Consider the following 15,329-nt stretch of genomic DNA (forward strand, 5'->3'; position numbering starts at 1 on the left):
AACATACAATGAATTATGGGGTGGCACTTCAGAAGGAAGTATGAGATCCTGAAAATCTCCATCTAAAAATGTGGGTGTTCTGAGAGTTTGTGATTTGTTTAGTCAAACCCACCTGGCTCTGATATACACTCAGGTTGATATTTTCCATCTCTTTTGTCAATGTATGCAAGCAGTGTGAAATAAATTGTCTGTTGGAATTGTGACAGGAAGAGTATTTTCTATTAAAGTCCCCTCTGATCAGAACTCCCATGCAGTCAACAACTGCATCTTCCTGATACTTCACTGTCAACTTCCTAAATCTCAGATGTCACTGGGATTTACAACGTTCCTGCTGGGCTCCCCAGCCAGATTTTGAAGAACCATTCACTCTTACAAACAGGAGCTGGCAGCCTGTAAATAAACACAATGGTGGAATTGCTAATAAGCTCTATTTCCACCACGGGTTGTTTTGAGACAACATGAATTCCACATGGCTGACCATTTCCTACCACTCACCTCTGCAGCTCAAAGAATCCCTCCATGGCAACTTTTGATCACATTAAAAGAGTTTTTGAAATCATACACCTAAGCTAAGCTTTCCATCTGGTCATTGCAGCAAGGTTACCATCAAATTGGGTTGCAATAAATGAATGTTTTATATCAGTGTCTCCAACTTCCAGTGTCACAACCACTTCTGCATCTCACCACAGACACTTGGCTTTAGTGCTTAGCCAAGGAATGCAGGCAATTGCTCTGCCACCACAACTCTCCCACAGATTTTTGACAATTCTGGCAACACAGGTAATTCTAACTTTTTCTATAGTGGGTGGTTTCTGCAAAAGTTTATCAGTTAAACTTTCACGAATTAATAATTTTGTCATACAATACTCATATATACACCCATTAGAGAAAAATTGTTAGGAGTTATAGACACAGATCAACTGTTTCATGATGTGATCCCAGCAAATTGCTGGAAAATTAACAACTGCATTAATGGTAGGCAGAAAATTCTCAGAAATAATTAACAAAGGAACATGAACAGACAACAACCCACCAGAATCTGCAGAGTTTATTGATAATTAGTGGCAGAAAAGCCAGGAGAGATCTCTGGAGCAGTTCAGAGTAGTTGTAATTCCACACCAGACTTTTTACATCCAAGGGATGACTTGCTACTGATAAAATCACCAGGTAAAACCCAAAAATGCACTGCAGAGATTATATAAAATATCTACAGAAGTAACTGAGTGAACAACACCATACAGAATGAATAAACTTACCCACAGATAAAATACATTCTCATTTGTGCTTGCCAAGGTATTGAAGCACATGTGAGTGTTGAGGAAATTAATTTTACCCTTTCTCCAGAAGAGATTATGGATTGTAAGTGACCCAGTCTCTTATTGTGTGAAAACAGTACATTAATACTTCTGACTTGTCATTAATCAATACATCACTAGCAAATTATTCTTGAAATTAAGCTGTTGCAGCTCACACTGCTGAAGCACAAAGACTAAAATAAAATGAGATCCAACCCAAGGAGCTGTGCAAACTGCTCAGTATGGATTGGGAAATTGCATTTTCCAGCTACACAGAGAGAATCACTGGGGGAACCGAGACAAGATTCAGTCTGTGGAAAATATAAAATACAATGAAAAAGAGAAAATCCTGAAAATTCCCCAGAGAATTCCAGTAAAACATCACAAGCTCCAGCAGTGCCTGGATGTTTCTGAATCAGCAAGTCTAACACGCAGATATTTTGTTTCAGGGGTCAATTTTCCCATTGATGCAAGGAGGATTTACACATGCAAGTCCCATTAACATTAATAGGAGTTGCCCACATAAATCCCCCTGCAATGATGGGAGAAAAGACCCCATAGTCTGCAAGGATCCAAGTTCTAATGATTACCTGTCAAATGGCCCTAAGCATCATCATCACCAGAAAAAGCAGACGAAGCAGCTTCATGCAGTAACCACCTGCAGTCCTACAGCCCAGGCAATGCCACAGAAGAGAAAATGGCATAAATGGACTCTTGGAATATGAAGGGTTAATCCAATTAACCAACTTAAAAAGTACTCATTAAAAAAGGAATTCAAACATATCAAAGCACTCCTTAGGAAAAAAAAAGGTGTGAATATTGTATGAGCTCCAAGGTGCTTGAAGGATAATACAGCTACTTGTTTAAAAATTCAATTAACCTTATCTTTCTTTAACTTGATTTATTAATAATCCTACAGATAAATTGCCAGTTTTTAAAAAGTCATGTTATCTTTTGAATACATCCTGTATGACAAGGCTTAAAAACGACTTCAAATAAGCCTAATCCTCACTTTGCATACTTACATCATTTAAAGAAAGAACAAAATGCAGTTCAGAGCATGATTTCTGTAAAATACCAACATGAACAGTCTGATCTACTGCTCCTGCAAGTGAGCTATTGGGTACTCAAGTACCATAGGAAAAACATTTAATGTTTCCATTCACCCTATGAAAGAGACATGAAAACAGTTTTTAAGCAATCAATGTAGTGTAAAGTCATAGCCTCCAACGTGTTCATCATTCCACTGGATCTCAAATCAAACCTGCACCATTTCCAAACCTGGCTTCACATGGACACAGAGCACTCAGACATCAACTGATACAAACCTGCTAACACAGGTACCCACACTGGCAATTACAGGTGTCCTCCTGCTGGAAGCAGCCAAGAGAATTCTCAGGAAAGCCCAGGTAAAAATGAACTGGTTTTCTTTGAAAAAAAGTTGAAAGAAAACACAATGGACAATGCACTTGCAAGCAAACCTTTAATTTCCATCAAGCAATTTCCTTGTAAACACAGATGAGAGATTGAGCTGTGATCCCTGTTTTTGAGGCAAACAGGGACAGGTCCCTCACTCAGCTCTTTTACAGATCTGCAGATGTTAAATACAACCACCACACACTCATGCTTCCCAATACACAGAGAAATTACAGCTAAATGAAGAGGCAGCCTGCTTATTAACAGATATATTTATATATATAAATAACTGCTCAATCACAAGTATCCAGAGGTTACAGCTGTTGAACACTGGGAACATTCCAGCCATGTGTTTTTCTGAGGACTTTGGGATTATGCACACACAGACACACCTATCCAACCTATCCAACAAAGGGTGCAAACACTAACCCTGAAATGCAAACTGGACAGTGGACATGATGCAGGACAAAGAGAACAGTATCAGTTATGCTGTAAAAAAATAAATAAATTCCCCTTTCTGGCCTGGAGCCAGGTTCAGGGCAGGCACAGGCACTGTACAGAAGAGCTCTGTGGTCATGACTCAATGGCATTTTTTATTTACTTACAGTATTTAAGCACTGCTGGAACTGGCTCCACCTTCATGAAGAAGTTTAAACCCCAACTCATAAACTCTAGAGATACTACTGATCTACTGGGTGTGCAGTTTGAAGTAAATCTTTAGGTACATGACAAATACTTTTCATATCTGATTTCAAGCATGGTTCAGAAGAAGTGCAAGTTTAACATGGTCATTTATAACAGCTTTCCCACTTTGGAGTTTTTTCATACAAACTAGGTTTACAAATAGTTCAATAAATATTATTGTATAAATGCTTCGTGATTTATCATTACAAAATGCATAGTTTACAGCTATCACACTCATTTTAATCCTATTAACTGGGATCTGTATAAACCTTTGGGATTAACAGTTTAACCTTCTCTCCACCACAAATCCCCTCAGTTGATGGTCATTTAAACTTCTCAAACCCCAAACTTCAAAAAGTAACTACTGGCTTCCTAAAGGCTCAAACAGTGCAACAAATTCAGGGAGACTAATAACAGGAATGGTCTATTTATGACTTTGAATTTTACTGGGAAATCTGGAATTAAGTTTGAATTCTGCCATTTTCCTGACCCCAGTAAATTAAGTCACTAATGAAAATGTGTCACCTGTTAGGTCTTACTAAAAAAACTGAATGTAAAATAGTTCCATGTGAGGAACATCTTCTGGATGACATTTCCTACTTGATTATAGCATCAGTTTCAAAACCATACAATAAAGCCACTCCAGAACTGTCAATATTATTGCCTCTAAATTCCATTCATAAGACCACTGTGAAGGACAGATGGTGAACCTCACCTTCAGCTGTTTAATTAGCAGAGATCCAAGGATTTTCAGTAGAAATTGTCTTCTAACTGGTAAACAAACTTGCACTTTTTTCTTTTGCTTAGTTTTGACTTATTGCCTCTTTCAAAGAGAGAGGATTCTTTCCAGGATGTAAAACAAACCCGAATCATTTCAATAAATCACGAATCCTATTTTAGCAGTTTCAATTCAGATGCTTCATTCTGTATTTTTTTTGTTTAGCTACAAACCCCACTGAATCTATGACTGTTTAGAAGTGCTTCAGCTCTCAATGAAACTACTTTAAAAAGATGATCCAAGCTAAGAGAAAGTAAGGCAATGGAAAATAAGACATCTCTGGGGGTTTTTAAACCTCTTTTTCTTACTCTTATGTCCTAGTTTGGGTCAACCTCCTACTAAGAGAGCACTGTTCATTCATTCATTCATTCATTCATTCATTCACTCTTCCTTTGTAACAGCAGCACCATCTCCACTACTGCTCTCCTCAGCTGAGGATTCAGGCTTTGTCTCTGGAGAATTATTCAATCCAGACTCTTCTGGCTCAATCTCATCTTCATCATAAATAATATCTTCTGGATTCGGTGGTGGGGGGCAAAATTCCTCTGTTGGAAACATTTCTCGGAAAATAGTCTCAGCCTATTCAGGAAAAAGAAGAATAACATAAACTTTACCTTGAAATGTAACACCCTGAGGCAATATTTTACAGATATTTAAGATTAACCTCCGTTCTTTCAAATCAGTGGTGATTTAGTACTTTGACAGTATTGTAAACACATGGGAAATCCATTCCTTCTTGCAGACCTCGAGAAAGCAATTCATCTTTTTACATTGTTCTACCAGGAAGTCACAGCATGGGGCTTTGTAAAAAATGCTGGTCATTCTATGTTGTATGGAGAAGGAGAAAAGAGGATTTTTTTGCAAGTCAAATGTTATTTTGCACTATAAAACCATCCCTAGCTGCAGTCCAAGACAAAGCATGGGAAAGATCTGGGCTCCTTCCAGAGAGACATAACAAGGAATCCCAGCAATACAGAATAAAAAATAACAATTTAACAACTCCTTCATTATAACACTTTGATACATAATGTAAGTGATTAGGGTAGACAATAGTTCCTTCAATATTTAGTGTATCAGCTGAGAAAATGTGTGTCCAGTTGAATCCAGCATTAAGACACAGGCATAAAGCCCTTGCATAGCAGCTCCAGTAAGGTGGAGCTGAATAAAACTAAATTCTGTTCCTGCTTTTCTGCATCCCAGCTTGTGGATAAACCACATGGACTTTCACAGCAGCTTTTGCAGGGACCACAACCAGCTAACAACAAACTGACAACACTTGATTAACTCTGAAATCCTTCCAGATATAGAAAATAAACAGGTTAAAGGACAAATATTAGTCTGAAAGTTTTAGTACATCCTCTCATGCCCATGAAGATGCCTCAGAAGTCTGAATTATGTCAGGGAATATATTACTTTAGCTCATAATAATTCATGTCAGGTTGCAGCAGTGAAAACACAGAAAACTGGAAGCCAGATGCTTTACTGGATCCACACATACAGAGTTTGAAAGGATCATAAATGGCATCTTCATTTCATTTAGCCTGTCCTCAAGGGAAGTAAATGCAACCATCAGCATTAATTCAGTATCACACCAGGAACTGAACACAGAATTACAATAAAACAAGAGAGCACTAATTTGTGTATGAGGTGTAGATGGAGAGTTGTCTGTAAGAGTTGTGGTCTTGCCTTCCCAATAATGGATCAGCAGTGCAATCACACAGCATGACAATGAGAATTCAGAAATACTGATGGTAATGAAGAAATAAATCACAGCAAGTAGCACTAGAACACTAATCCCAAAATGATTAGAGAAATCAGATATAATTTTCCAAGCTATCTTCAAGACTAATACACACACTGGGTTTTTTAAGCTGTTCTGGTCCATAAGTCTGCAAATATCTCCTGTCTGGAGATTCCCATCCCATTCCCAGGAGGGTGAGAGTGATTTGGGACTGGAAGACACACAAATTACAGCTACTTCCCTCCTCCACAAGTCCACAAAGTCCCTGCCTGGTGTGACTCCTGCTTCACCTTCAGCCTATTCTTCACTTTGCTCTCACACACAACTTCAAATTATGAATATGTTTACATGTGAAATATTTTCCACTTTGTGACCATTTGTTTCAAAATTTAAATCAAGTTCAAAACAAAACAAAAAAAAAATCCCAAACCATAGCCTTTATATATGTCTAAAAGGCAAAAATAAATCCCTTTGTCTAAAGTGATTTAGGCTCTGGATGGTTCCTCCTCAGAGATCTGCTTAGCACCTCTCTCACTGATGGCCAACAGTTTGAATACAAAGGCACCAAGAATATTTAAACAGGGTCTGATCTATCCCATTCGTTAGTAGGAAGAAAAGTTCTTAAGGGAAGACAAACCTGAACATTAGAAATGTTAGTATCACAAATAGGTGGGTTTTAAGTATATTTAAGCAGTTTTTAACATACCCTGTTTTAAAGAACAGTATGAAAAAAAATCAGATTTAGAAAGGAACTCATTTACAATTTAAAACTTCTACTATAATTATTGTCTTGCATTATTTTTTGTCTTTACAGTTTTTCATCCCTCTGAGAGGCAAATTATTGCCTTGTAAAGCAAAATGAAGGCTACTATTAGTCCTTAATGACACTGTTCTGACCCTGCAGTTCAGGCTATGTCAGCCTTTCCACTTCACAATCTTATTTTTAAGAGGTTTATGACTTAGTCATAAAAAATCCTGCAACTGGCTAGAAGATGGCATGCACATTGTCTGAACATGGCCATTAAGAACACAGCTTTAAAAATTCCAGGTGACACTTAACCCTCCAAAGCTGAGAAGTGTTCTCCTGTCTCTGGAAGTGCCCTGACCCCACAGGGGCTGCTGGGGGAAATTTGTACCTTCCTTATCCAGGGGATCTCTGAAAGGAAAATTCTGTATTACAGAGATAGCAAGGCAAAGAGAAGGGAAACTGAGGCAGGAGGCCTCATCTACCACATTAGGAATTGTACTGGGTTTTTTACCAGTAAGATTCTGGTTTGGGACTACATCCTAAACTTCTTCAGTGATCCTTCCAACTTGAACTGTGGATAGAATTTTCTGGCTTTGATTTGTACTGTACCTCCTTCTTTACCTTCCAAGTGAAAGACTGTGACTATTTTCTGATCTCTCCATCTGCCTGGTTTTATAGTTTTGCAGAGTTACCATGTATATTTTTGTACAGCAGAATAACCCAAACTGTATCAGATTAATTTCTTTAAAATTCAAGTTCTGCAACCAAAATCTGCTCTGCCCAACCTGTTTGACAGCACAGTCATTTCCTAAAGCAGAGTCTGGCCCAGAGCAGACATAAACATTGGAGGGTAAGCCAGCATAGGAACTCTTCTCAACTCCTGAAGAATCTCTCATGTTGAAGTAGACTGCCCAGAGGACTCTGGGCTTCTCCAGTTCTTCATTTTCAGTCTCTGAAAAGGAAAAGAGTGTTTGTAGTAATCAGTGTTGTTGTGTGATGAGGTAGAAATGCAATCTAGTGTACTAGAAATCAAATTTTTACCATGGAATTACTGTAATGAAGTATTTTTGTTCTACAAAAAGCCAATTATTTAACTTTGTGAGATTCTCCTTCACCATTCTTTCCCCTTCCTCTCCAAGCACAGCTATGCAAGTTCTCCTCTCTCTGCACACCCCACCCCACCCACACCAGCAGCAGCTATCACTGCCAGCACCCTCCCAGGAAGGCTGGTTTAAATTTAAACCTCTCACATTATCTCCTTCACTGGGGATAAACTCCCAGAGCACATGACAGACTGAGCAAGTCCACCCTGGGCTCCCAAGGCACTGCATTTCCAGTGCACAGATATTTCTCATGTGTCATTTCTTCCCTTAGTTTCATACTTTATCCTTGTACATAGACTCTCTAATTGTGGCAGTGCTGCCAATGAAAATAAAAGATTAATTTGTATTTATCTACACTTACTGAGGGTTATATGTGCTGCAATACTCATCAAGAATACAAAACTATCACAAACTCAACTTTTTTTCCTCATAATCTGTCCCTCCCTGCTGGACTTTGCACATTCCTATGATCCCTCTGCACACAGGCAGAAAAACCTCTGGGAAGATGAAGGTCACTTTTTCACAGTGCACAATGCAATAGAGGAATACACAACACAGATTCTGAGCTTAATAGATACTATTTGTTTGGAATATTTGCTGTCCCCTTTCTTGTATTTTACCTCCTCTAAAGTAAATGAAGCTTGTAAAAGACCTTGTGAGATTTACTTCTTTCCAAGGAAGAAACTTCTTGATAACTATGGCATTCAAAACAGTATTTTAAAGCAGTTGAATTACAAAAAAAGAGATAAATCTATGCTATTCCTTCAGTATCTTTTTATAACTGTCAAATAGTTAAAAAAAAATAGGTGATGCCCATACTGAACAGTTTGAAATATAAATTAAATTCATCAGCCTGTGAAAGTCTGAGCCTTAATACAGGGCAAGATGCTCTTTAATATATTTAAAAGTTCACATTGCTCATAAAAGTTACTTCTTCCTCATTTAGGCAGGAAAATGAATGGAGTCCTCTTCTCCAGGTGACTTTGCCTCTTTGACCTGCCATGGCCCAGTGCTCACTTTATCTGGTGATTCATTTTCAATAACTCCAACAGTATTTGTTCTGACATTTTAATTAAAATACGACCACTACCTCATCCTGATGATAAAAAGGCCTATGTGTCAGGGAAAACTGGCTTTTCAGTGCCTCAGTGCACCTGAGGACCCCTATGATCACAGAGTTCCTACAGAAGAATTTCAGTCAGCTTCTAAACAATCTATCATTTCCAAACTGGATCACTTCAAACATGAAGATTAATGCTACCCCTCCCCAAATGATTAGAAGACACTAAGCTGATCTTCTCTTCCCCAGGTCTTTGAAAGACATGGCACTGTCTTGAAAATTGAAGAGAGAAGTTAAATATTAAAAGGTGAAAATTAGCAGGCTTTAAGTTAACACATATAAAAATGAGAAATGTTTGCAACTCTCCAGGTCTAATAAAGTTTTCTATTTACAAACCCACGTTGTTTTCTAAGTATTCCAAGCAAACCAATAATGAATATTATAAAGTACTCCCACATCTTAGTTAGAAACCTGCATCTATACCAACAGAACCCCTGTCACTGGGAGCTGAGCACTGTTTTCTCTCAGAAGTAAGTAGGATTTACTGTCCTCAGCATGGGCACACTGGATTTAAACTGCTTTTGCCAGGGTTAGAACACTGCACATCACCCACTCTGTGAGCATCTACTACAAATATGGTTACATTCAAAATTTCAGGATTAAATTTCAAAAACTTGTGTGGAATTAGCCCAAGTATTTCAGGAACAATTTCCTTCTAGGCAACAACTGCTCCACAGCAGCTGCTTTCCTCTGGGGCATGGAATTGTCCATCTCAGGGCCAAAGTTCAAAACAGCAGCCAAGGTTTCCTTGAATTTAGGGCCAAATAGTTCACTAGTGAAATCTATCTTTGTGATAACAATAAAGAACAACTTCATGCTTCCACTGCTTACAGCAGAATTTGGAGAATTTCAACTCAAACAGCAAAGAAGGAAACACCTGAAGATGAGACTGAGTAACAGCCTGAGAATAAGAGGCAAGAACAACTCAAGCAGCTTCCAAAATTTCACAAATATTTCATTTCACTACTGCACCTTTCAAGGATGTGTTGAACAGCAAATATGTTTCATGGAAAAGAGAAAGTGTGAAAAATAAAGAAGGTCCCAGACAATTACAGTCATGTCCTTGGATACAGAAGTTAAACCAGTAACAGTTACTTTAGTAAATTATATTTATGCAAGATAGCATCATAATACCTCATTTATTTATTTTTACCTTTTTCTGTGTTTACATTAAATAACTTCTGTACAACAGGCTCTAAATCTTCCCTTGCAGTTTTAGTTGATGGACAGGTTAGATGGACTAAATCTGGGAAAAGAGAACACAAACCAATTCCAATCTCCAACACACAGATAAACAACATTTCCATTTTTTATAAGGCACAGTAGGTTTCTGGAAATCACAATTCTTCACGAAATCACTTCCTTTAAGCCAGGGAAGTGCTGTACTATGGACATATAGTGTATGCAGAGCACACAGAGAAATTAAATTCTCTGGAAACACCTCAGAATTCTCCAAGTTACTTCCATGATGTACACTATGGCTGTGCAACCCTTTGTACATTTTATTCATCCCCTTCCTAGATGGGAGGAACTATTGCTGAACTCTTCCTTTATTTGTTGTTTTGCAGACTCTGCAGCTGCTGCCTCCTTGGACAATCACTTGCTGCAGCTCCTGACCCTTTTCTGTCCCACTGGCCTCTCCCAGATCCACAACCAGCTGCTTCACCCAAGCCTCACCTTAAAGCTTTTCATAAAACCACCTTCATGGACTCATTTGCTCCTGGAAACTTCTCACCACAGAAGTGTCCATCAGAGAATCATGAAGGAATTTATCCTTGTACAAAGGTTAAACTGATTAATTTTTTCTTCTTTACTGTAAATTTCTGATCCATTTTAAAGCAGTGTACAGGTCTGGTATTATTTCAAATCCAGATGACATCTTTGTCTCTTCTCTCTGAAGCCTGGCTGTATTTGTTGTCATTATTTTCCAGTACATCACACAGATCTTGACCCTGATTCCATCAGGAACAGAAATTTAACCCTTCATGCTTCTCTGCTTTCAGGCTGCACACATACAGATTCCATTCAAACATTAATATTCATTTTTTTATTCAACCCAGACCAAACCTTCTGTCTGAAGGAGTATGTACTAAAATAAGGAAAAGGTGATAATCAAAGCCTCCCCTAACCTTAACTAGATGCTTCCAATCCCAAACACTGTAATAAAACCTATTCTTTCCTCAAAAAACCCAGCTATAAATCACTAAAGTTCACATCATTTACTTTCTATAAAATCTTTTTTATTATCTTTAAGGTTATGGTTATGAGTCACAGTCATCAGTATATATTTTGATTATATTTGATTTACTCAGGTATAACTGCATTAGTTACAGTGGTTGCCAACATTTGTCTTCAAGTAATTCTCCCAGCAAGAAGAACGATGAGCTCAGTTCCTGATTTCATCATTACAGCCTCCATTTTTAGGGCAAGTGAAGGAGTTTGGTTCCACTCAAGTGGCAATACAGATGATGTGCCTGTCATTTGTGCAGTGTGATCAAAGAGTAGATCTATTTGTATACTTATCTTAAATAATTGTTCCAAGGAGAAATCAGTCAGGTTAAAACCCATTTAGAGATAATGATGTAAAAGTTTTTTTTAAAAATTATGAAATATGTCCCATAACTGAAACTCAGTTATGCCTAGTATAGAACTTTATTATTTCAATATATGAAGATAAATTTCATTAAGGAAGGCAGCACCTTCTCTTCTGAAATGAAAGGAATTCATGGAGAAAAGTAAATAACAGAAACCTTAATATTTCAGCACCATAAAAATCCTCCTGAAACTAATACTTTAGATGGATGGAGCATCAATCCTACATGGGTTTCACTTCCTGCTGTATATATTTTGTGAACTCTTAATAAAAATAAATCAGCTATATAAATGATAAATATTAACAATATGTTTTTAGCACTAATTAATTACAAGCAGTATTTTTTACTGTTATTTAATAGGAAATATAACTTTGAATGACTTAATTATTTAATTTTCTTTCATATGCAAAGAATTTAGCTCAAGCCTATTTAACAGCAAAATAATTGACTATTGTTACAGTTACTTATTTCTTGTTAAAAAGAATTAGGTAAGGTAACCTCTAATTCTGTTCTAATAAATACCCAAAATGAGCATTTTATTGCTCATTTATTTCAGGTTCACATGAATTACCAAGAACAGAACTCTTTCAGAAGATAAAAAGCTCCCAAAGCAGTGTATTTCAGGTATTTCCATTTAATAGTTCTGCTAAGAAAATTTTGGAAAAAAAAAAAAAAAAAAAGGAAAATAAAAGAGAAAAACTTATCATGTGCTTTGGAATATGATTTTTATCTCCTGAAGGAGAATTTATTCCTGTGTAAGTGAAAATGAGCTCATGAAGCTCCACCATGGCAGGAAGCCCCTGCTCCCTGTGCAGCACAGAAACACCACACACAGAGATTTTCAGTTCTGCTCCAGAGCTGTCACAGGCAGCAGGGAAATCTCTTTACTTACAGGTGTCCTTCATGCAGGTCATGGTGGAGGAGCAGAGCTCGATGACACAAACTGCTGCCCTGCCCTGCTCCAGGGGAGGCACTGTCAGAATGGAAACCTGGGGAGCAGAAAGCACAGCTTCAGGGAAAGGAACACAAACAGAACAAACACAACACTGATTAATATCCTCTAAAATTAAGGACTGCAAAGACTGACAAAGCAGATCCAAAGAAGCTTCTTAAAGTGTACAATGAGAACTTCAAACAGCAAAAAGGAATGTTTAAAAAAAACCCAAAGGAACTTTGAAAGAAGTTTAGACAAGGGAAGTAATTCACAGAATAGTAAGGGTAACAGTTTATTAAAAGCAATCAAAATTAAAGACAGCAGTTTAGAAACTCAATTATAGTGTGAGCCAAACAGGAAAATCCCAGTCATTGAACTAAACTAAAATTTGAAATAGTTGTACAGACACTGAAACAAATTAAACAATCACCTGTAGAGATCTGACTGAAGATCTTGATTCAAGCACAAACAAAACTGAATTAATGACTTAATTCCTACCAACAACTAAATATTACCACAGGACAAGTGACACAGGATTGGTGTGTACCTGCTGCTCTGAGTCTGTGTTCAATACAGACTGATCTGTAATGAGCACTGCCCTGGAGATCTGCCTACAATTAAATAAAAAAAAGATGTAAAAATAATTATATAATGAATTTAATTATGCAAAGTTAAAACAAAGCCATAAAAAGCAGCAATTTAGAATCATAGTTTTGGTAATACCAGGGCTATCTCACTATATAACCTTGATTACTGTGATTCCTAGAGGGATATTTTGCACGTTGCTGAAGCAGAAACACACCTGGAACACCAATGTAGTATTTTCAAAGACCCAAGGAGGGGATGAATAAATGAGTCAGTGCAGTGTCAAACAGCCTCCTCCTGCTTTTGAAAAAGTTCTTTTGCCTATTTGATCAAGATTATTGTGAAGAGGGGGGAATGCAGCAGGGTGGAGCTCACTCATCACCTGCAGCCTGTGCTCCTGCAGTGCCCTGGGTGATTCCTGCTCTGCTGATCCCTCACTGCCTGTCCTGGCACACAGGCAGGGCCTGCCCAGTGCTGCTGCCAACAACAATCAAAGCACAGAAATCACTGAAGTTTATACTCATCCAAAGCTGGATTTACAAATTTAAAGCAAGGACAGCAACTGGCACCTTCACCTTCCAAATACATTTCAGCAAATATGAAATTCCCAACACATTCAGAGCTCTTGGATTTTTCATATGGAAAGGGTGAATATGATTTCAATGTAAACTGAAGAAAACCTGACTATAGAAAGTCAGAATAGTCAGAATATCCTCCAGTTAATAGAAGAGATACTTTGCACAGAACTGAACTGTACTGCAAAAATAAAGGAGTGGGCAGGAGGCTCCTCAGTTTAACCTGCAGGGTACTTTGCACACCATTATTTAAAGAAATTATGGTTTTTTGTTTTACCACATACCTGTAACACACATTTGTGCATGTGCTCTCTGAGAGGTAACTGTCTTCCACAATAAAATAGTTGGCATTTATTCTTTGCCCAAAATGGTCCACAATAGCTTTGCATCTATTTCAAAAAAAGCAACAAATCATAAGAAGTTTTGATATAAGGTAACAAAAGCATGCATAAGTTGTTAAAATTGCTTTATACAGCATAATATTTCTATCTTTCAATTTATTTAGCTGTGTATTTCTTGAATATGTGAACCCTAAATGAATTCAACTGCTCACCAAATCCCAGACTGACACATTCTACCTGGTATATGCAGCATTCCACATGCAATGCCAATACAGATAATGATAACCCAACTTTAATAAACTGCTCACTTTTTACAAAAAATATAAGCTTGCAACACTGGCATTTAGTTCTATATTTCCTACCTCATAATATGTAAAAAAATAAAACTGAATTATTTTGTAAGTACTACCCTATTGCAGAGGAGTTTCTTTCTCAGAAAGACATCTTTACAAAACCAAGTTTATTTTGACAATAGTATTTGACAAATTAAATAGCAAATGCACTTAGGACATTTGGGAAAGCTCACTGACAAATGAGTGCATCAGACTGTTCCAAGAGTGACTTGCTGTGTTTGTGACTAAAGATACCCTTTATCTCTAAGTTACCACAAAGGGATTAACCAAGTCCTGGTGTTTTAGGAATGACATAAACGTTCTCCACAGAACAAGGACAGAAATAGAAGTGAGACAGAAATGCAAACCACAGAAATGAACCCATTCAGTGAGCTTAAATGAGAATACAGATTTCAGATTTTAAGGGGGAGAATTCTCTATGAAAGAACAAACTTCACTCATATATATGACATATGAAGCTACATCATATATAAGACACAAAGAAAAGGGAGGCTGCACACAGATACTCACTAAAGCAACCTCTACAGCTGATTGTACATCCATGATCTCTGTTCTCTTCTACACTATCAGAACATTTACTGCATAAATAAATAAAGCAAATTAGCTTAACTTTTCTTAGGGCATGAAAATTACCTTTTTATAAAATTAAACTTTTCTGAATGACTTCATCAGTGCTTCAACAATTTACCACACAGGACTTAAACCAGTGAATTTTCTCACACACACTTACACATGGGTGCATGCACAAGAACACAATGCTGAGCCAGAGATCATGTGCAGATTTACCTGAGTTTCATCATAGTGCAACTTTACCTGTGGAATATCTGACATGCAAGCTATGCTTTAGGTATGAACATTTCTGTAACTTAAATCTATTTATCAGCTTCTGTGATTATAATGATCTACAAACCCAAATCTAAATAAATAATAGCAATCAGCTTCCATCAGTTGTTCCTATAACCTGAGATGAGAATTGACACACAGTCCTCATCTGTAAATGTAAAAGGTTTATTAAACTATTAAACATGTTTTTGTAACACTGGCTTCTAATGCTGGCAGGCA

General features: G+C 37.4%; 1 protein-coding gene across 1 annotated transcript in view; it reads right to left on the reverse strand.

Moving 5' to 3' along the window:
- Window positions 1-2,761: 2,761 nt before the first annotated feature.
- CHM (CHM Rab escort protein) overlaps window positions 2,762-15,329 on the reverse strand; it is a 48,980-nt gene continuing 36,412 nt past the window's right edge. The window contains exons 10-15 of the mRNA XM_033072373.2: window positions 13,858-13,962; window positions 12,961-13,024; window positions 12,372-12,468; window positions 10,039-10,131; window positions 7,448-7,614; window positions 2,762-4,752 (exon numbers count right to left, since the gene is read on the reverse strand). Coding sequence (XP_032928264.1) covers window positions 4,555-4,752; window positions 7,448-7,614; window positions 10,039-10,131; window positions 12,372-12,468; window positions 12,961-13,024; window positions 13,858-13,962 — 724 coding nt within the window. The 3' untranslated portion in view covers window positions 2,762-4,554. The remainder of the gene's footprint in view (window positions 4,753-7,447; window positions 7,615-10,038; window positions 10,132-12,371; window positions 12,469-12,960; window positions 13,025-13,857; window positions 13,963-15,329) is intronic.

This window comes from Catharus ustulatus, chromosome 14 (assembly GCF_009819885.2).
Source record: "Catharus ustulatus isolate bCatUst1 chromosome 14, bCatUst1.pri.v2, whole genome shotgun sequence".
NCBI classification, from domain to species: domain Eukaryota; kingdom Metazoa; phylum Chordata; class Aves; order Passeriformes; family Turdidae; genus Catharus; species Catharus ustulatus.